Genomic DNA, 20839 nt, shown 5'->3' on the forward strand with positions numbered 1-20839 from the left:
GCACCTTTAGTGAGGAACTATGATGAAAACGTGTTATCTTTGCCTGTTTCTCCCGTTCTTCATGCTACCATAGTCACAGCTGGAACTGAAAGGACTGGAGTGTCTGTGGAGGCCTCTATCCTTGCAGGACATAAATTGCATGGGGAAACCCTTGTAATGTTACTGCATAAAGCTCTGGGCTCCGTAGGGCCTGGCACGGGATGCTTCTGACGGTTCCTTTCCGGGCACGTGAGGTTTTCCATGCTTTTTGCCGGTGTCGATTGCTCTAAGGTTTTCATAATACCCTTGTTCTTTGGCCTGAAGCTGTTATGGTGCTGTCTTCTGTATTCATGCCGGGAATTACCCTTGGTATTGTTCTGGTCTGTCTGGGGGCTGGCATTTTGTGGCTTAAGAGATCCATTGAGTCGAACACCGTAATAGTGAGTGTGAAATCTTCGTCTCTGACTGGAAGATCCATTCTGTCAACAAACGAAATAAATGCACGATATTAGAAGAAGTTGGTTTTTATATGCCAACTTTCTCTGCCACTTAAGGGAGAATCAAACCAGCTTACAATCACCTTCCCTTCCCCTCCCCACAACAGACACCCTGTGAGGTAGGTTGGGCTGAGAGAATGTGACATGCCCAAGGTCACCCAGCTGGCTTCATGTGGAGGACGGGGAAACCAACCCGGTTCTCCAGATCAGACTCCACCACTCCAAACCACCTCTCTTATCCACTACACCACGCTGACTCTCTATTAAGTTTGTTGCGTCGTTCAACAGGTTGTCTTGGGGAAGGGAATGCCAACAAATTACTTTTCTGTGTTCACATGCACGTTTGCAGCCATAGAGGCAGTGCTAAGTCTTCCATCTTCTTGGCTGCTTTAATTTGTAGCCCATGTGACACTTTCAAACCATGTCTAGCGACGTGAGGTTGTTCCCAAGGGACTGTGGATGAGGCAAGGCATTGGACATGAACTGCTAAACTTGCCTGCCCCCTCCACCCTGCCCAGATTCGTTACTCCAAGATGTCCAGGAATGGATCGTTGGCCTTTGCCTGAGGCTAGGAGGCCACAATGCCGTGTCCTGATTCGTGGAAGCAAAACACCTCTGTGTTCTTCCCACTCCTTTGGTTCAGCTGCTTGATCATCCATCACACCCTTCTGCATTGTTAGGGAAGGTCAAACGCGGCCAGCCCAGAATGTGCCAATTTGGAAAAGGACGATACTATTTTTCTGGAAATGTTTTGTAATCCGACTTGTTCACCCAGTCCCTAATCCAATGCAGAAAGATACAGCTGTCAGATTGTTAGACCGTAAATTGGGCCATGGCAGGAATTTTTTCCTTTCCTTTCCTCTTGGGTATTCTGAAAAAAGTGTCATGTAAAGCACAATAGGAGATTCCTGTGGGACTGGGTTTTGGAAGAACAAGTAATATTCAAAAAACAAACAAATACAAGTCTCCTTAATTTGCATCATAATACGGAGCTTCTAAAAACTAAGCATGGTGCAGCTCTGTACTAAACTGACCTAGGGGTGTGGGAGGATCTCCTTTGGACCAATTTAGTTCAATAAATGTGGCTGGGTTCTGTATGTGAGGCAGGATTGGCTGGAGGAGATCCTGGAGTCATGGCAGACATGAGATCAGAGGCTGCAAAAATCCTTTTTCAAAGGTAGTTTTGAGAGATTCCTGTGTCTGGCAGAAGATTGTATTTGATTACTGGTAAAATCCCTTCTACCTCTATGTTTCTATAATTCCCCTCTATGATTTCTATGATGTATTTGAGTGTCGACCTTTCATAATTTTGCCCAAGTGATTAGTGCACTGTACCTGCTTATTTGTTGACACCATCTGAGGAGAAGAGTCTGTGGTATTGGCAAAAACTTGACTAGAGACTTTGGCCACTGGCGTTTTAACATCAGGAATCTTGGCACGACTAGAAGACTTTCGGGAGGATGTGCTGTGAATGCCGGCTGCTGCGTGAGAGGCGGCTGCCTGCAGAAGTGTGCTGGATGGTGTTCTCGAGGAATAATTATTCTTTGGGTGAGAAACTACAAGGGAAGAAAGCTCAGAGTTAACACCCCATCATAAATATATACTGGCATTAGTTTAAATTAAGAACACATGAAGCTGCCTTATACTGGATCAGATCCTTGGTCCATCAGTATTGTCTACTCAGACTGGCAGTGGCTCTCCAGGGTCTCAGGCAGAGGTGTTTCACATCACCTACTTGCCTAGTCCCTTTAGCTGGAGATGCCCGGGATTGAACCTGGGACCTTCTGCATGCCAAGCAGATGCTCTACCACTGAGCCACCAAGTTCATTAGAACCACTTGCTGGGAAAAGTAGTCCTGTGGTTTCATAATTTTGGAGACAACTGAGTAGTTAAATCTGGTTGGAACTACGCTGCCCTTGCCACCCATGACTTCTGCTGCATCAGTTGGGCACGAAGCTGTCAAAATAAAATATTCTCATGAACTGTAAATGTTCGCTGATACATTTAAGGCAGAACTGGGAGTTCTAGAAGTAACAAAGGCACGGCTTTTATGCACGGCTGTTTCACTCACAGTCACCGCTCTGATGACTTTGGGTCTTTGTTTTGATTATGCATGCCATTTCTGACCATCAGAGGTTTCCTGGCTCTCCCCCTATGTTTTCCCACGTTTTCAGGGACCTGTTTTATCTGGAATTTGAAAACGTGGGAGAAACACAGGGGGAGAGCCAGGCAACCTCTGACAGTCGGAAGCGGCATGCATAGTCAAAACGAAGACCCAAAGTCGTCAGAGGGGTGATGGCGAGGGAAACAGCCATGCATAAAAGGCCAAAGCATCTGCTGTTTCCTGAGCCCAAATCACAGCTCTCGTTATGAGCCCAGTTTATTGGCACACTATCCGAATCTCATGGTATTAATTGCTCATTGCTTTGCAGTATTGCAGTGTCTTGCAAAAATGATGAAGTTTTTTTTTTTAGATAAAATCCTCTTGGGAGACACAATTTAGAGCCGTTTCATGCATTTGCTTTCTTTGATCCAGAGGTTTGTTTTCATCAGAATAGCGGAAGACTGTAAATTCAATGTAAATGCTCTGCAATTTGCACAGTCATGCCTAAATATTCATTCATCTAATCCTTTTTAATGTTTGTCCTCCATGGTTGGAATCCAAACCACAATTACTGTACAGCAATAGACAAATTGTCCTGACCTGGATGGCCCAGGCTAGCCTGATCTTGCCAGAGCTTAGAAGCTAAGCAAGGTGGGCCCTGGTTAGTACTTGGATGGGAGACCGCCAAGGAAATCCAGGGTTGCTACGCAGAGGCAGGTAGTGGCAAGAACCACCTGTTAGTCTCTTGCCTTGAAAACCCTACTGGGTTGCCATAAGTCGGCTACGACTTGACAGCACTTTACACGCACTCAATGGACAAATTTTGACAAGGCATAAATGGATAAAAACTGGCGAGGGGCCGGGCTTGGTGGTAGATAGGGTTGCCACCCTCCAGGTAAGGCCTGGAGATCTCCCAGAATTACAGCTGATCTCCAGACTACAGAAAAAATTTTCTGTGAAGAAAATGGTTGCTTTGGAAGGTGGACTCTATGTAAGGTTGCCAGCTCTGGGTTGGGAAATACCTGGAGATTTTGGGGGTGGAGTCTGAGGAGGGTTGGGCTTTGGAGAGGGGAGGGACTTCAATGCCATAGAGTACAATTGCCAAAGTGGCCATTTTCTCCAGGGGAACTGATCTCTATTGGCTGGAGATCAGTTGTTTTAATGGGAGATCTCCAGCCACCACCTGGAGGTTGGCAACCTTAGCTCTGGGCAATATATCCTGCTGAGGTCCCTCCCTTCCCCAAACCCCACCCTCCACCCCCCAAATCTCCAGTAATTTCCCAACCCAGAGCGGCAACCCTAGTGGCAGAGCATCTGCCTTGTACGTAGAAGGTCCCAGGTTCCAACGGCGGCATCTCCAATTAAAAGGATCATGTAGTAAGTGATGTTAACGTTCTCTACCCGAGACCCTGGAGAGCTGTTGCCAGTCAGAGTAGAATTAAGTACCCAAAGGTACCCGGAGGATGTTAAGATTTACAGTTACTAGACTTACTTTCTCCACATTGTTGAATCTGAGTCTTCAACTGTTCAATGTCACAGGAGAAGCGGGCAGACCTACCCAGCTCTTCGTCATATTTCCGTTCACTTACAAATTGCTGCAAAGGAAGGGAAATTTTTTAATTTAGTTATAAACTGCCCCATATGATAGGTCCTTGGGTGAGATGCTCGTTCCAGGGTTGAGGCTTTCTGGCACAACCAGAACATACCAGATCCTTTCTGCAGTATTTCTGCTTGTTCAACACCAATAACTCAATACTCAGCACTCAAATAATGACAAGTGAGTTTATCACTTTTCAGGAATATTAACAGGCATGCCTGAATGATGCAGAAAGGGCAAAGCACAGACCCTCAAAAAAGGAAGGAAAGAAGGAAAGGAGGAGAGGAAAGGAAAAAAAGAACAGTACCATATAGGTTTGCAAAACTGGGGGAAGGCCTTACTTGTTGTTCACCACAGTGATACACCAGCAGTGTCTAAAAGGGTTCTGTGAGTCTTGCTCAACCACATTCACTATGAGTCTCAAGCACGGGGAGGGGGTAGGAAATGGGTACCCCACCCCCAGGGGTGCCTGGTGGTCTAGGCCAGGACCCCACCCAGTCTGCAAACTATAAATATGGTTTGTTTATAATATTTCACAAATAAAACAGAAATTGCTTGTATAGAATGGGATTGTATGTGTGTATGTTACAATTTTGTCCCAAGCGCAGCCAAATCTTGGTCTTTAAGCAAATTAACACAGTAGATCTGCAACCCTTTGATTTCACGGCCCGAAGCCCAAAGATACAGCTGAGATATTTGGAAGGCCAAATTTATACTTTGTTTTGAAAATATGGTCCTGATTTCGAGTGCTGAATTTTCAAATATCTGGCACTCGTCTTGCTTCTGGAAGGCATAACCTGCTAGAAATAGAAATGCCTGAGAACCAACCTTAATTTCCGCCCTGAGTTCCGCCATCTGCGTCTCTGCCATCTGACTAGCCAAATCTGTTAGCCTCTTCAATTCTTCGGCTTTTTTTTGACGAGAAGTTAAGATTTCCACTGCCAAACACAAAGAGATAAATGCACGGGGTTTTTTCTTTTGGCGTTAATGTCGGGACATGTATGTTTTCAATTAACATGCAGAAGAACCACCCACTTGATAAGCAGCTGCCATCCCAGAAGCTAAACACAACTTTACAGTAACGGCTGCTGCTTTGGTGAGGATGGTGGTGGTGGTAAAATACGGAACATGGGCAAACTGTATTAGCTATTACAGTTCAACGGGTGATTTAAACCCTCCACACTTATCCAGATACCGGTCCTTGATTTCTTTCACAAAGGAAATGCATGTTGGCCCTTTGTTACAAACAGATGTATGCGTATGAATGCAGGATGTACGTGCATTTACTGTTAATATGTGAACAGGACTAGTTTAGCTGATTCAGGCCAAACAAAAAACCGTTGGTTTTTAAAAAAATGGGAAACAATACTAATGTAAATAATTCATTGCAGCAAGACCATGATGTGACCTTGCTTTAAAGAAGGCTTTAGACAAATTCATGGTGGGCTGGTGTCAATTAGCCAAGACATCTGAGCAGAATCTTCATCTTTAGAGATAGAAGAAGAGGTGGTTTTTATGTACCGACTTTCTCTACTTTTTAAGGAGACTCAAACCGGCCTTCTCTTCCTCTCCCCACTCAGCTTAGGTGGGGCTGAGAGAGTTCAGTTAGAACTGTGACTAGCCCAAGGTCACCCAGCAGGCTTCATGTGTAGGAGTGGGGAAACCAACCCGGTTCTCCAGATCAGAGCCCACTGCTCTTAACCACTACACCAAGGTGGCTCCTGGTACTCAGAGAGATATGTCTCTCTTGAGTACCAGGAGTTGGGAACAAGCAATAAGGGCTAGATAGCACCATCCTGCTCTGCGAGCAAGAAGTCAAAGACATCAGTGGAGATGAAAAGCTGGACCAGACAGGCCTCCTTTAATCTGGTCTGGACAAGTGGCTTTTGCTTGGCCTTGCGTACCCCACTGCCAGCACCTGCTTCCCTTTCCGTGTCAACATGACTCTCTGTTCCTTGCTCGTGAGTGGTGCAAGCACTCGGCTCAGGATAAAAGGGCTTAAATCAAGAAAAATAAATAAAACAAAGGTCTAGTAGTACTGAGACCAGGATACTCTATGCAAAGTGCCTGAGCACTGATTGGTGTAATTTGTGTGGAATTTGGGTTTTCCGGGCACAGAGTTTGCATATTCTTGGAAAATACATTATATATAACTTGCTAGTGTTTGGTACAGGATCCACAGATGTTCTCAGGGCTCAGGGTATTATAGAAATATGTGCGTGCCAAGGAAAGTTGATGTTTGCATCCTGTATAAATTATGCAAACTAAGCAGGTTTGTCTCTATGAGCATACTTTGTGTAATTTTCCTCAGTAGGAGGGAACAGGTATTCCAAGTGATGGGTGATTCCTCCTCCATCATGTTTGGAGGCAGGTGGAGTTGCGGTTTCCGGCCTCCATTGGTGTGAGTGTGTGTGTGTGTGTGTGTGGGGGGGTCTCCCTCCTCCTCCAGTTTGCTTCCTGCCTTGGTGCAGAGTGCAGGCTTTTTGACTGTACTCCATTTAGACTCTAGAGCAGGGGGGGTCAAACTCATTTGTTACGAGGGCTGGATAAAACATAAATGTCACTTGGTCGGGCTGGGACGTGCCTTGCCAGCCCAGATCGGGACTGGGGGGTAGCTGCCTCGCGGGCCGAATTCGGCCTGCGGGCCGTATGTTCGAGACCCCTGCTCTAGAGCAATATTATTATGAGCACATTTCTGGTTGAATAGTTTCTTTCACTATGCTTCTATTTTCAAAGCAACCCCCTTATCAATGACTTTGTTCAAGACTTTTGACCTTGCATGTCATTGCATGAAAATATTGTTGAATGAAGAAAGGCAACCGGAAATTCTTGGCTGTTTGGAAATAGTGAAGGAGGAGGGCGACCCCTACTGGGGGAGACAGGAAGGTGCAACTTGCCCACCCTCCAAACCCTATCCAAACCCTAACCTCCAAATAGAGTTGCCAGGTCCCTCTTTGCCTCTGGCGGGAGGTTTTGGGGGCGGAGCCTGAGGAGGGCAGGGTTTGGGGAGGGGAGGGACTCCAAAGTGGCCATTTTCTCCGGGGGAACTGATCTCTATCAGTTTGAGATCAGTTGGAATAGCGGGAGATCTCCAGCTAGTACCTAGAGGTTGGCAACTCTACCTCCAAGGGGAAGCAGCACTCTGACAGGAAGGAGTCCAGCGTTTTGTTCCACAAAGAAAGGTGCAAAGCGCTGTAGCCCTGGCACTCAGAAACCATCTCCCCAACCCCACCCCACCCCGCCGCCCCTGTCTTTGGCTTCTGAAATTGCATCAAGGTTGTTGTTGTTGTTGTTTAATTAACAGCTCTGACAGCTAAAAGTTGCTTTAAGTATGCTGAAAGTCTTAATCCCGAGTTCCCCAGCCAGTCACAGTGGCTACAGCTGATTGTGCAACTGAGGCAATGCACACAGCCTGAATCAGAACCGGGTGTCTGATGCAAACAACTTAGCAATTCGGATAAATGGTGCAGCTCTCTTCTTAAATAAACTGACTGGCTTTTCTTCTGCAGAAGCAGCAGTCGGTGACCGGACCCTTTCCCAGTGGTTCCAAAGCGCCCCCAAAGCCCCTTCTGTTTTTTTACTTACTGGCTTCTTCTTTAACTTTATCAACTTCTGCCATTAAAGCCACTTCTCTGTCGATAATACTGAAAACAAACATACGCACGTTAGTGAGGACCAAGACAATAGCAACATTGAAGCTTAAGTTGTTATACTCTAAGTAGGTGCAAAGGACTTTCTTTGGCACAAAATACAAGCATTATTACAGTTGCCAGGTCCCTCTTTGCCACCAGCGGGTGGTTTTTGGGGCAGAGCCTGAGGAGGGCGGAATTTGGGGAGGGGAGGGACTTCAATGCCTTAGAGTCCAATTGTCAAAGCCGCCATTTTCTCCAGGTGAACTGATCTCTATCGGCTGAAAATCAGTTGTAATATCAGATCTCCAGTTAGTACCTGGAGGTTGGCAACCCTATCTGACCGGAATAATGCAAACGCTAAGGTGATAGATGCCTCTTGAGTTCTGAAGAACCTCCTGCTATGGTGAGATGGAAGAAATCTAGGGCTTGCCATTTGCTTTGGGGAGGCAATTCGTAGGGAAAGAAGCAAATGGGTGCTAGGAAACCCATCAGTGGCCACACCACACTAGGGATCAACGTGTCAGAAAAGCAGCAAGGATGGTGGAGCTGTCAGAAAGGGGTTCTCAATTAAAGGCTCTTGCTAAAGCCATGGGGAAAGTCACAGGTGTCTGGTCACATGATGAAGATTCGTTATTCACCAGAGCAGTCTTTCGCTGCATGAAAGCAGAGAGGCTTTCTGCACACAGCTTATTAATGGTTTGGCATGATCACAGCACATTGATAAGCTCTCAGATGACTACGTTCACGTGCACTGATAACTGTGAAAACCCACAAAGGCGCCAGTAGCCATGGGGAATGTGGTTTATGTAACACCTGAAAGGCTGGCACCTTGAATCTGAGACAGACACATGCAAATGATATTCCATCAGGTGCAGTAATTAGTTCAGTAATGCACAAGTTGAGGGCAGCAGGAAAAGTTGAGGACAGCAGGAAAAGAGGAAGACCCAACAAGAAATGGATTGACTCAATAAAGGAAGACACAGCCCTTAATTTGCAAGATCTGAGCAAGGCTGTCAAGGATAGAACGTTATGGAGGACGTTGATTCATAGGGTCACCATGAGTCGGAAGTGACTTGACAGCACTTAACACAGACACAATGCACAACGTGAGTTGAAATGCTTTTAAACAGGATGTTTTGTCTAGGAACATACTTCTATAGTTCATCTTCCTGTTCTACAAGTAGCAAAATGTTTCCCTCACTTAATGGAACATCTTTTCTTTCTTTGTGCCTTGGATTTGACACAATAATAAAGTTTTAAAAGCAACACAGTTGTGCTGCAGTGACTTTTCCAACAGATGGCACTCTAGGCACAGATTCTATAAATGATGATCGTCACAATGATGCTATAGTACCAATACGGAAGATAATTTTAGGGGATGGGAGGGTGAGTAGATTGGTGGCTAGGTTTGGCACAGATGAGAACGATAAATCTTTAAAACAACAGCATTAGATTCAGGTTGTTCTGACTGGATACTTTACTAATAGGCAGATTTGTAAGAGAGTTTTAAAATATTCAAGAAATAGTTAAGTAGTATGTGATCCATTTGCAAATTGTTAGGCTGTACTCTGCAGTGGCTCTCTCAAAAGAGGACCCTTACCCTTCCTTCTGGAGTGTTTCATATGCTTTTTCCTCCACACAGGCCCACAATTCCACTTAACTAGTTCTCAGCTTCTGGATGGCAGAGCTGGAACAAACGAAGGGGTTTTCTAGCAGAACTCACCTGCTTTGGATCGTGATACTGCTTCGGGGCTTCCTTTTGATTATGCGTGCATTTTCCAACCATCAGAGGTTGCCTCGCTCTCCCCATGTGTTTTGCCCGTGTTTTCCAGATGTTGTTCTAGCCAGAATCTGGAAAATGCAGGCAAAATGTTCAGGAAGAGTGAAGTGAACTCTGACAGGCGGAAATGGCATGCATAATCAAAAGGAAGCCCCGAAGCAGTTGGTGGGGGTGACCGCGGGGAAATACCCCTGCATAAAAGGATGATGATGGTTGACTATAACACATGATATAATTCAGAGGCCTGCCCCACCTCAGTCTCTGGAGGGTTTTGCATCTGTCATGAACTCTGTCTTGGGTTTTTTTTCCAGCAGATAAACATGCATGTGACACTTAAAAAAACATCCTGAGGCATAAAGGAAGAGGCAGAACAGATGCTAAATTAGTATTTGGCTCACTGGTATGTCTGTTTTGCAAATTGCACAGTAGGGAGGAAGTTGGCTCACTCTGCAAGTGGAGAAACTTCTATGGCCTCTTGTGTCCTTCACTCTGAGTTGCTTTTCTCAGGCAAGGCTATTTGAACTTTGGAATTCGGAGATGGGACTATAAAATCGAAATGTGCACGTGGAATACCAATGAAGCAGCCGCTGCGTGTTTAGCAGTGGGCAAAGCATCTCCAATAGCATGAAACCATCCCAGAGAAGATCCAAGCTAAGTGTGAAAGGGACTGCTTATTTGGACTGGCTTTGTACTCTGCTGAAGAAGCCCAAAGTCGGCTCTCTCTCCATATGGAGAATGTAGCCATCAGCATTATTGCAAGTTGGCTGCCTTGAAAGGGTTCCTTAATTGCTTCAGATCTCTCTTCTGTTTTTAACATTTATAAGCAAGATGCATTCCTTATTCTACGCTGTATTTCCACTGAGTTCTGCTCTCTTAAGAAAACAATGGAATCTGGGGTGGGGGCAACCCTAACCATCGGGGAAAGGGCGTGTGGCAGCGTGCGCAGCTGTGACTGCAGGAGCATGCCTAATATATTAGGTGCTATGGAGCACAGGCAGGACAATGCTGCTGCAGTTGTCTTGCTTGTGGGCTTCCTAGAGGCACCTGGTTGGCCACTGTGTGATCAGACTGCTGGACTTGATGGGCCTTGGTCTGATCCAGCAGGGCTTTCCTTATGTTCTTATGAGTGGATTTGCCCTTAGGGAGAGAATAACTATTCCAAATGTACCAGGAATTGCGCTACCTGGTTTCTTAATAAAACTTCTCGGACCTACTGGTTTTGTATTTTCTTCATCTTCTACTGACTCTTCACAGCACTGATACGCAATACTAGAGGTAAGACATATGACTCTTCTCCACTGAGCTGACTGGAAACATATAACTGGTATGTTGTAGTACTGAAAAGGGCAGGAAAGGACTAACATAATGATCAGCAGGCTGAGGGCCCTTCCCTACAAAGAAGGGTCAAGGAGTTTGGTGCTTTTTGGTACAGAGGAAAGATGATTCAACAGAAATTGATAGTGGTTTATAGCATCATGCGTGGGTTGGAGAAAGTAGACCGAGATAACTTGGAACCACCCTATGAAGCTGATGGGCAGCAGAATAACAACAGACAAGAGGAAGTCATAGTGACCGATATGTGGATTTTGCTGTCATGGGTTGTGGCAATGGACCCTAGATGAATCGGCTTAGACGAATTCATGGAGGACATCTCCAGCAATGGCTTGTAGCCATGATGCCTACATGGAACTTCCATTTTTCAGAAGCAGGAACACATGAAGCTGCCTCATACTGAATCAGACCCTTCGTCCATCAAAGTCAGTACTGTCTATTCAGACCAGCAGCGGCTCTCCAGGGTCTCAGGTAGAGGTCTTTCATATCACCTATTTGCCTAGTCCCTTTAACTGGAGATGCTGGAGATTGAACCTGGGACCTTCTGCATGCCAAGCAATGTACCATCTGTATACTAGTACTGAGGGGCCAACAATAGGGAGAAGCTTCGGGACACTGTGCTCTGCTTTTAGGTCTTCCAGGATCGTCTGGATGACCACTGTCTGAAACAGGATGCTGGTCGAGATCCAGCATGGCTGCTCTTCATGTGTTCTTGCAGGCTTCTAGCTTCACAAACGGTACTGAATCCAGCCGCTCTCCGTTAAGAGTGTGAATTCCACTGCTGTTGTAAACTAGAGGTTAGCTTGTAATTTTTCTTCACATGTAACTTCATAAGCAGCTGGAAGCTTATGCTCCAACACATCATTTGAGCTGAAGCCCTCGGCTTGGCAGAGCATAATGATATTTTATATGCTTTTAAGAGCCAACATTACTCATTATAAGCTGAGCACTGAAACGCTCTGCTTTAAACCGGCCAAGGTAGAAATGATTTTCATTCTCACACTGAACACATCACAGATTGAGCTGACAGATGAAATTCCTAATGTTGAAAAAAATGTAGAACAGATTACAACTGGGGATGGAAATACCGTCCACATTAAACACACACTCTGCAAGGTTATCTTTGTGCGTGTGTGTGTTTTTTAAAGGCGCTGTCTATTACAAACCAAATACAGACATAGAATTGGATCCAACCAATTTGTCCACTGGTGAAAAAGAAAGGAAAGGTCCCATTTGACTACCAAAAAAGACTGTGCTGGGAATGATGGCACCTGCACGTATGAAAGCGACGTGGGATGGAAGAAGAAGAAGAAGAGTCGGTTTTTATACCCCGCTTTTCTCATTGTGGCTTACAATGACCTTCCCTTCCCCTCCCCACAACAGACACCTTGTGAGGCAGGTGGGACTGAAAGAGCTCTAAGACAGCAGTGACTAGCCCAAAGTCAACCAGCTGGCTTCATGTGTAGGAGTGAGGAAACAAACCTGGTTCTCCAGATTAAGAGTCTGCGGCTCATGTGTAGGAGTGGGGAATCAAACCCAGTTCTCCACATTACAGTCTGCCGCTCTTAACCACTACGCCATGCTAGGTTGTAATTTAGTTAGTAATTTTTCTTTTCCTTTATTTTGCTTGACATATCAGAGCCTATCTTGTAGATACCGCAAGCTTGTGCCTTGCAAAAATAAAGTTTCTACAAGGCACAAGAAATGAAGGCAGCATAAAAATGTTTTAAATAAAATAAATTTAATAACCTGTATTGACTGTGGTGGAACACGCACACACACAAACTCACAAAATGTGTGGATACTAAAAACAATGGCATGGCTCCAAGAAAATTCAAGGGCTGTTAAGTTAAGGCAGCACTGGATGGCCTCAGGAAATGTCTGTCTCTCAGCACAAATGCTTCATTTGTAATAATGGAATTAAACTGCTAGACTCCTTTCAAGGGTTGCTGCAAGATTTGTCTGAGATGAGGTACTCAAAGAACTCTGAGAATTTAGAAAAGACACACTCACACACATTATTTCTATGCATGAACACACGAAGCTGCCTTCTACTGAATCAGACCCTTGGTCCATCAAAGTCAGTATTGTCTACTCAGACCGGCAGCAGCTCTCCAGGGTCTCAGGCAGGGGTCTTTCACATCACCTACTTGCCAGGTCCCTTTAACTGGAGATGCTGGGGATTGAACCTGGAACCTTCTGCAATTAAGAAGGATGAAAGCGTGCTAATGATATCAACTGTAACCCAGGCTGCAAGGTCCTATTAGTATGGGCAACATCAAAAGATTTAAAACTTATTTAAGAAATTCAAAGTTTCAAGTATGACAAGGTCAGGTGATGAAGTATCGGAAAGGAAGGCAAAGAAAGAAGACCTACTGGAATTATTTGGAGTGCAGTAAAATACAAGGTGCCTATTCAGTATGAAGGAGCACTAGGAGGCTGGGAAAATATGTGTAGCTAGTGATAACCCTATGACCATTTATGCTTGGTAATTAGCATCGCGTTCCAGGCTGAAGTGCCCCGCATATTTTTTTGAGTTCTTCACGCTGAACCGTCATTCAGGAAGTGACTGCGAAACCAGTGCACACCTGCTTTGCATTTCTTAAGAGCCCCTTTAAAGTGACTTTTTGTATTTGCTCCGTCCCGGCCTTGAAGAATCCCCTCAAGGAAGCATGCAAAAATCACAGCCGCGCGTTAGCTATGCAAACAGCGGTTGCTAATGGAAGGGACGAAGGAGCAGGCGAGTGGGGTGTGTGTGGAATTTCTCCTTTTGCGTCGGGACCGTGCATAGGCATTTTAAAGGTCGCATTTTGGAAGAGCTTTGAGGGAACATTAAAATTGACCCTACATAAATGGCCTATGAGTGTACTCTAACTAACACTGCTTCGGTGTGCCCTCTGCTTAAATTTAGTGGTTGTGCTCACTGACTACTGGGCAGCTGCTTTGTGGACAGAGACATGCCTCCTCCGGCTCTCAGCAGCAGTATTCCCAGCAAAACTGAATTACCGCCCCAGAGGAAATGAAAGCTGTAAAAATTCCACTCTGTTTGAGTGTCAGGATAAAGGTTAACCCCTCTCTCTTGCTCTAGAATTGTCACAACTGTTAACACTACTCTCCATCCAGAGTTCCTTAGGCGCAGACAGATTTAATGGCTCGACTTTAGTTCTTCCCACCTCCTCTTCCTGTATTTTAAGTGAAAAATGCTATCAAAATTCCCTTTTGCTTTCCACGCACTTCCTGCTTTTTATTGCACATGATTTCACTCAGTGAGGGTTTTTTCCCTGGTAGATCTGATAATAACTATATCCCCCCATGTTATTCTGGAACCAGTTTCTATAAGGCGTCTGGCGAAGATCTGAAGTAGTTATCTGCACGTTACAAATGTTCTGAATAGGTTGGCTTCAGTGCTTCTTTCATGCCATTTAGCAAATGAAAATATCTGAGGCGCAGGCAAGGGGAGACGCGTGATGTCATTAAAGGGCGCTTTCACACATGCTGAATAATGCACTTTCAATCTACTTGGAATGCACTTTAACTACCTTTGCAAGTGGATTTTGCCATTACACACAGTAAAATCCAGCTGCGACGTGCATTGAAAGTGGATTGGAAGTGCATTATTCGGCATGTGTGAAAGCACCTTTATCTCAACCACGCTATTTTCTACAGTTTATTTTTTACTGGTGGTAAAGAGCAGATCATATGGGACTTGGGACTGAAAGGGCACTGCATGTACTTTCAGTGCCAAGCCACCTCTGATTGTGTGGCCGGAGAGGGTAGTAAGGAGTCTGCAAATCCCACAAGATGCGGAAATCTCACGGGGTGATAGGGGGAGGTGGGATGGGCTCAGCTTGAGCCCTTTCTCCCCCTGGTAACAGCCATGTTCCTTATACCCTCTTTCAGCATGATTTGAATCTTGATGATACCGTTTCCCCACGTGCACCATGGGGGCCTGATCCTGCTGCAACTGTGATGTGGGAGGAGATAAGGGGCTCCTGACCTGTCCCCCCCAAAAAAACTCAGGGCTCTTGGTTTGTTCAAAGATTCGGTGTTCCTACTATCTGCACTCTATTCGTGTTCCGTATTTAATGTTTTGTGATCTGATGAGTGTTTTGTGTCTTCCTATTTGGTTGTATTATGATCCGATGAGGGTTTTGTGTCTTCCTATTTGGTTGTTTTGCTGCACTATGCTATAGAAAACAACAATTAAAAGATAATTTCTCTTGGGGCACCTGTCATTTGTTCCCATCTGGTATCAGAAATAAGTACGGCAGGGGTGTCAAACATACGGCCCGGGGGCCGGATCAAGCCCACAAGCCAGCCGAGGCAGCCCCCCCACACACACACTCTCACTCTGGACTGGCGAGGCACGGCCCGACCAAATGACATTTAACATCATATCCAGCTCTCATAACAATTGAGTTCGACACCCCTAAACTAAGGTGAATTCATCCTATAGGGAGAATCTTGTTTGCAACCTGCTTGCTGCAAAGTGTTGTACCTTCCCTAAATAAAGAATATCAGTGGGTTGGGAGAAGCAATAGTGCCCTTTAAATTCTAAAACGCCTCCTCTGGCCTTACCATCCTCACCTCCTTACCAGCTATGTAATTCGGCAAAGGCAGCTTTGATCTTCTTTACTGAATTATCCACTTCCTCCTTAATCATCATCCGGTATCTTGTTAGTGAAACAGTGCAGCGCTGAAGATCTTTCACCGATTTTTCAATATTTGGACCTATAACAACGACCATAAAACATCATTTGCTGTCAAACAAAAGCCGAAAGTGAGGAAAACAGGTCTGTACACAGTCAAGAAGTCAAAATGAGTCTGTAAGCCTAAGGATAGGGGTGGGGAATTAAATGCAAAATATTCGACCTGCATATTTTTCAAGCTCATCTTCAAGGAGAAATAAAACAAATATTTCAACCCCTTACCAAGCAAACGTTCCAAGGATCTTCTGATTTCTCTTAATCAGAGGACAAACTGAGAATAAAATGACTTTGATGACCAGACACTGTTTTCTTGGTGGGCAGCTCAACTCCTAAACATCCTTGCTGGAGTTCATGGATGTGAAATCCCCTGCAACGTTGCAGTACTGCTGTGATCTGCGAGACTGCACGGGGGCTACAGCAGTCTGCGCCACCCCCACCCCAGTAGGGTCACCATAGTCAGTTGCGATTAGACAGCACAGTCCCCTCCCCACAGCCTCACTAGACACTTTACTATTAGAAACAGTGATACATCAATCTTCACCATTTGCCTTCTGAAGTAACCAAAATAAAATCTGAATCAGGAGCTTCGCTTAAGAGTCTACTGGAATCGCATGGCTATGCAACATCTACTATAATACTAATAAATATTTTGGAAAATGGTATTGTCTGTGCACTGGATTGCATTACCCCCCTTGGTTCCACAAACTCAACCCCAGCACCCCCTACCCTATCCTATAAAAAGCATTATCCGAAATAGGAGTTGACATGGCTCACTAAAGAAGATAACAACAATAAAGTTTCAAAACAGTAACAATTAATTGCACATCAAAATCAAATTAAAACTTTTTAGTTGACATTTATTCAACGAAACTGATAAACTTGATCCAGTGGTACCAGCTCTTCAAAGTCTGGAAAAAAATTCTGCTAGTTTCCACCAAGTTTGCCAGCATGGTGCCATGGCTTGATCTATTGTAAATTAGTGAACTACACAGTTGAAAGGGCCCACTTCTAGTGGCCCCCTGCTGCCCCCTTGCCTCTTAGTGCCCCCCAGGTAATCCCACCGCCCCCCAGGGGGTGGTACTGCCCACTTTGGGAACCACTGCATTAGCCAGATGACAGATCTCATTTACCTCTTTTCTTTGATGAATCTTCTGGTTTTATTTCAAGATGGGATACAGACAAAGATGATTTAACAGCGGGTGTTTTTGACTTTGGCCTGCCAACATTGGACTGGGGTTGAGGGGACAGTGATGCATCCGGGGGCTCTGTGCTATTTACATATTTTCGATCGGCCTCTAGAAGTACTTTCTTGAGTTCTGCCTTTTGTCCTGGGGAAAAAGAACAACATTAAAAGCTGTCATGCAGAGACAGGGTACCAAGATTCATAATAGAGTCACCGTTATTAGTTTAGGAAATTAAAGTGAATGCTTGTTTTGCAGAAAAAGAAATACTAAAAGGGGAAAGAACTGCAAAATGTTCACGATTAAGCACCAGTTTCTGCATTTTACAACAGCCTGAAAGAAAGATGAAAACTGACACTTCCGTAGTGAGTGGATTAGGCATACCTCATCCAGGAAACTAGCACTGCGTTTGTCTTTCAGTGTCAGGAAGGCCCTACAGACTGCAAGACTGCAAAATAGGAGGGATTGTATTTTTAGCGCTTTACCATCTGTGACCTATCGCTAATGATTATGACATTCCATGCCTGCACAATGCATTGAGAAGAGCATGTGTCCATGTATATGTCTACGTCAATATATACCAATTGCGAAGTTGGCCAAATCTGAGGATATTTAAATCCAGTGACTGGAGCTGTTAACAGGCAAGACAGATCTTTCTACAAACCTGAAAAGGACCCCAGGTTTGAGAAAAATCTGAAATCTAAAAGAACCAAAACTTAAAAAAAAAAAAAAAACAACCACCAAAATGATAAAAGAGCGCCTGCAGCTTTAACAAACAGATCCCCTCATTGGCTGTTGCAAAACAACCACAGTCTTCCAGGCTGGGAGGGGGGTGGGGAACAGAGGGGCCTTAGCCAGATATAATGCCATAGAGTCCACCCTCCAAAGCAGCCCTTTTCTGCAGGGGACAGACCTCTGTTGTCTGGATATCAGTTGTAATTCTGGGAGATCTCCTGATCCCACCTAGAGGTTGTGGTTGGAAGCAACCACTGGGTGACTTGATGCCACCTTGATAAAAAAAGGAGAGGAGAATAATGTAACCTGCTTTGGTCCACACTGTGAAGGTGGGGTATGAATGAAGTCAATAAATAATAACTATAGCTAAAGATAGAAGGCAGAGAAAAGGTAAGTTTGTAAACGGCTGAGAAGAAGAGAAAGAGGAAGGGAAAGGTGAGTGGATATGGGGTTGCCAGGAGGAGAAAAAGAGGAAATAGTGCAGGGATGGGGATACAGGGGAAGGTGTTGTGCCCTTCCACAAAACTGGGCCACAGTTTTCCTAGGTAGAGGAATGATTAGAGTCGAGAATCCCATCCCTGCTGGGCGAATGGCAACACTAGTTCATTGTGCGCCGGGCAGGATTATAATCCCTCAGAAGGAGTGTCCTGCTCATATATGCCCTACTTTTCTCCCAATAGGCACCCAAAGCGACTTAGAACATTATCCCCTTAACCTCACAATAGCCCTGTGAGGTAGATTTGGCTGAAAGTATGTCACTGGCCCAAGGTCACCCAGCAGAATCTAGCTTCTCCGAGATCCTAGCCCAACACCCTACACCATGCCGCCTACTCCTTTTTTCCAGAGTTTCCCCGCAAACTCAAACTAAACTTTGAGGTTTGACTGAGACTTCATAGAAAACTGTGCCAGCAAACACCGCGTAAAACCCAAAGACCCTAGAGATGCTGTCGGCGTTACAAGCCTCGAAATGAGAAATCAATTGTTGGTGTAACAAGTGCTAGAAAAGTACATTTTTGGGGTCTGTTTCATGAATGGCTCAAATACTTTCTGGAGATGTTGATCTCCAGTGTATTAAAAGGCTGAGCATTTATCAGACCAGCTGATAATGGATGAGCTCAAAGAATCTCTCTCTGAATCCCCAGCTGCCAGATGCTGTTAGCTGTTGGTTTTATCTCTTTCAACACCTTGCTATTTTCAAACCCTCAAAAGGGGGGTGGGGAGAGAAGCTGACACAAACCAGAATCCCTTTCTTAGGTAATCTACCTGGAAAGGTCATAAGAACATAAGAAAGGCCCTGCTGGATCAGACCAAGGCCCATCAAGTCCAGCAGTCTGTTCCTACGGTGGCCAACCATGTGCCTCTAGGAAGCCCACAAACAAGACGAGTGCAGCAGCACCGTCCTGCTGGCGTTCCACAGCACCTAATATAATGGCAGGAAAATTGTCTGTGGGCTTCCTAGAGGCACCTGGTTGGCCACTGTGTGAACAGACTGCTGGACTTGATGGGCCTTGGTCTGATCCAGCAGGGCCTTTCTTATGTTCTTATGCCCTGTATTTTGGTTTTATACCACCTGGATTCACCAGGTATATGCCAATGATAGGCAAAATCTAATGTAGTCCAAGGGCCAGATCCTGAGACTGGGATTTATTATATGATTTTATTTATTTGGCCATTTCTTCCCTAGTTAGCTGATTCCACTGTCAAACAACTCTGACTGTAAAAAATTTCCCCCCTAATATCCATCCAGTACCTTTCCGCCTGCAATTTAAACCCATTATGGCGAGTCCTATCCTCTGCGGCCAAGAGAGACACCTCCCTGCCCTCCTCTAAGTGACAGCCCTTCCAATACTTAAAGAGAGCAATCATGTCCCCCCTCAACCTCCTCTTCTCCAGGCTAAACAGTCGTAGGGCTTGGTCTCCAGGCCCCTGATCATCTTCGTTGCTCTCCTCTGCACCCGCTCAATTCTGTCCATATCCTTTTTGAAATGAAAGGATCTAAGGATCAAGGATTCAAAGATCATTAATTGCTTTTATGGTTTGATACATATCTCTGTAGCCCTCAACTGGATGGCCCAGGCTAGCCTGATCTCATCAGATTTCAGCTGCTAAGCAGGAGAAGACCAGAGTCACTAGGAAAGACAATCATGCTAGGAAAAGTTGAGGGCAGCAGGAAAAGAAGAAGACCCCACAAGAGATGGATTGACTCAATAAAGGAAGCTACAGCCTGAAGAAGAGAAGACTGAGAGGGGATATGATAACCATCTTCAGGTACTTGAAAGGCTGTCATATAGAGGATGGTGCCGAGTTGTTTTCTGTTGCCCTAGAAGGTCGGACCAGAACCAACGGGTTGAAATTAAATCAAAAGAGTTTCCGTCTAGACATTAGGAAGAATTTTCTAACAGTTAGAGCGGTTTCTCAGTGGAACAGACTTCCTTAGGAGGTGGTAAGCTCTCCTTCCCTGGAGGTTTTTAAGAAGAGGCTAGATGGCCATCTGTCAGCAATGCTCATTCTATGACCTTAGGCAGATGATGAGAGGGACGGCATCTTGGCCATCTTCTGGACATGGAGTAGGGGTCACTGGGTGTGTGTAGGGGAGGCAGTTGTGAATTTCCTGCATTGTGCAGGGGGTTGGACTAGATGACCCTGGTGGTCCCTTCCAACTCTATGATTCTACATTGATTCATAGGGTTGCCATGAGTAGGAAGCGACTTGACGGCACTTAACATACACAATATACAAGCAGGAATGGCCCTGGTTAGTATTTGGACCAGAGACCACTGAGGAATGGGGAGGGAGGAATACCAGCATCGCTATGCAGAGGAAGGCAATGGCAAATCACCTCTGTTAGTCTCTTGCCTTGAAAATCCTACTGGGTCTCCATAAGTCGGCTGCGACTTGACGGCACTTTACACCCACACACAGATCTCTGTAAACTGCCTTGAATGTATCTTCTGTAGTTCTCTGCAATAAGACCTCAGCGCTGTGCACAGTTTTTGAAGGAATCAAGATGCTGGAGTATTTAAATATTTTTTTGCGAAGCAGCAAAACCAGAATAGATCTTGGATCTTTGTTGTGTGGGATGGTCGACTGCTGGCACGCCACAACCACTAGGGTGTGGGTTGTTTTTTTTTCTTTTAGGGCAGGATTTCTTTATGACACCAGAGTTATGCATAGTTGTTGTGCTCTGCTAGGATAGTGTAAGCCAGCCAGGGTTTGGCAGAGCCTTCAAAGTCTTCTTTAAGCATCAAGGAAATTTGTTTCAGGGCTGTTATTTATTCAACATAAATATTTTA

At 45.1% G+C, this 20839-nt stretch overlaps 1 protein-coding gene across 1 annotated transcript in view; it reads right to left on the bottom strand.

The window, feature by feature from the left end:
- Positions 1-45: 45 nt before the first annotated feature.
- Positions 46-20839, bottom strand: part of SPATS2L (spermatogenesis associated serine rich 2 like) — a 33971-nt gene continuing 13177 nt past the window's right edge. The window contains exons 5-11 of the mRNA XM_056861305.1: positions 16761-16958; positions 15517-15652; positions 7763-7821; positions 5006-5115; positions 4073-4175; positions 1812-2032; positions 46-458 (exon numbers count right to left, since the gene is read on the bottom strand). Of these exons, the coding sequence (XP_056717283.1) occupies positions 60-458; positions 1812-2032; positions 4073-4175; positions 5006-5115; positions 7763-7821; positions 15517-15652; positions 16761-16958 (1226 nt within the window). The 3' untranslated portion in view covers positions 46-59. The remainder of the gene's footprint in view (positions 459-1811; positions 2033-4072; positions 4176-5005; positions 5116-7762; positions 7822-15516; positions 15653-16760; positions 16959-20839) is intronic.

Source organism: Euleptes europaea, chromosome 15, assembly GCF_029931775.1.
Source record: "Euleptes europaea isolate rEulEur1 chromosome 15, rEulEur1.hap1, whole genome shotgun sequence".
Taxonomy (NCBI): Eukaryota; Metazoa; Chordata; class Lepidosauria; order Squamata; family Sphaerodactylidae; genus Euleptes; species Euleptes europaea.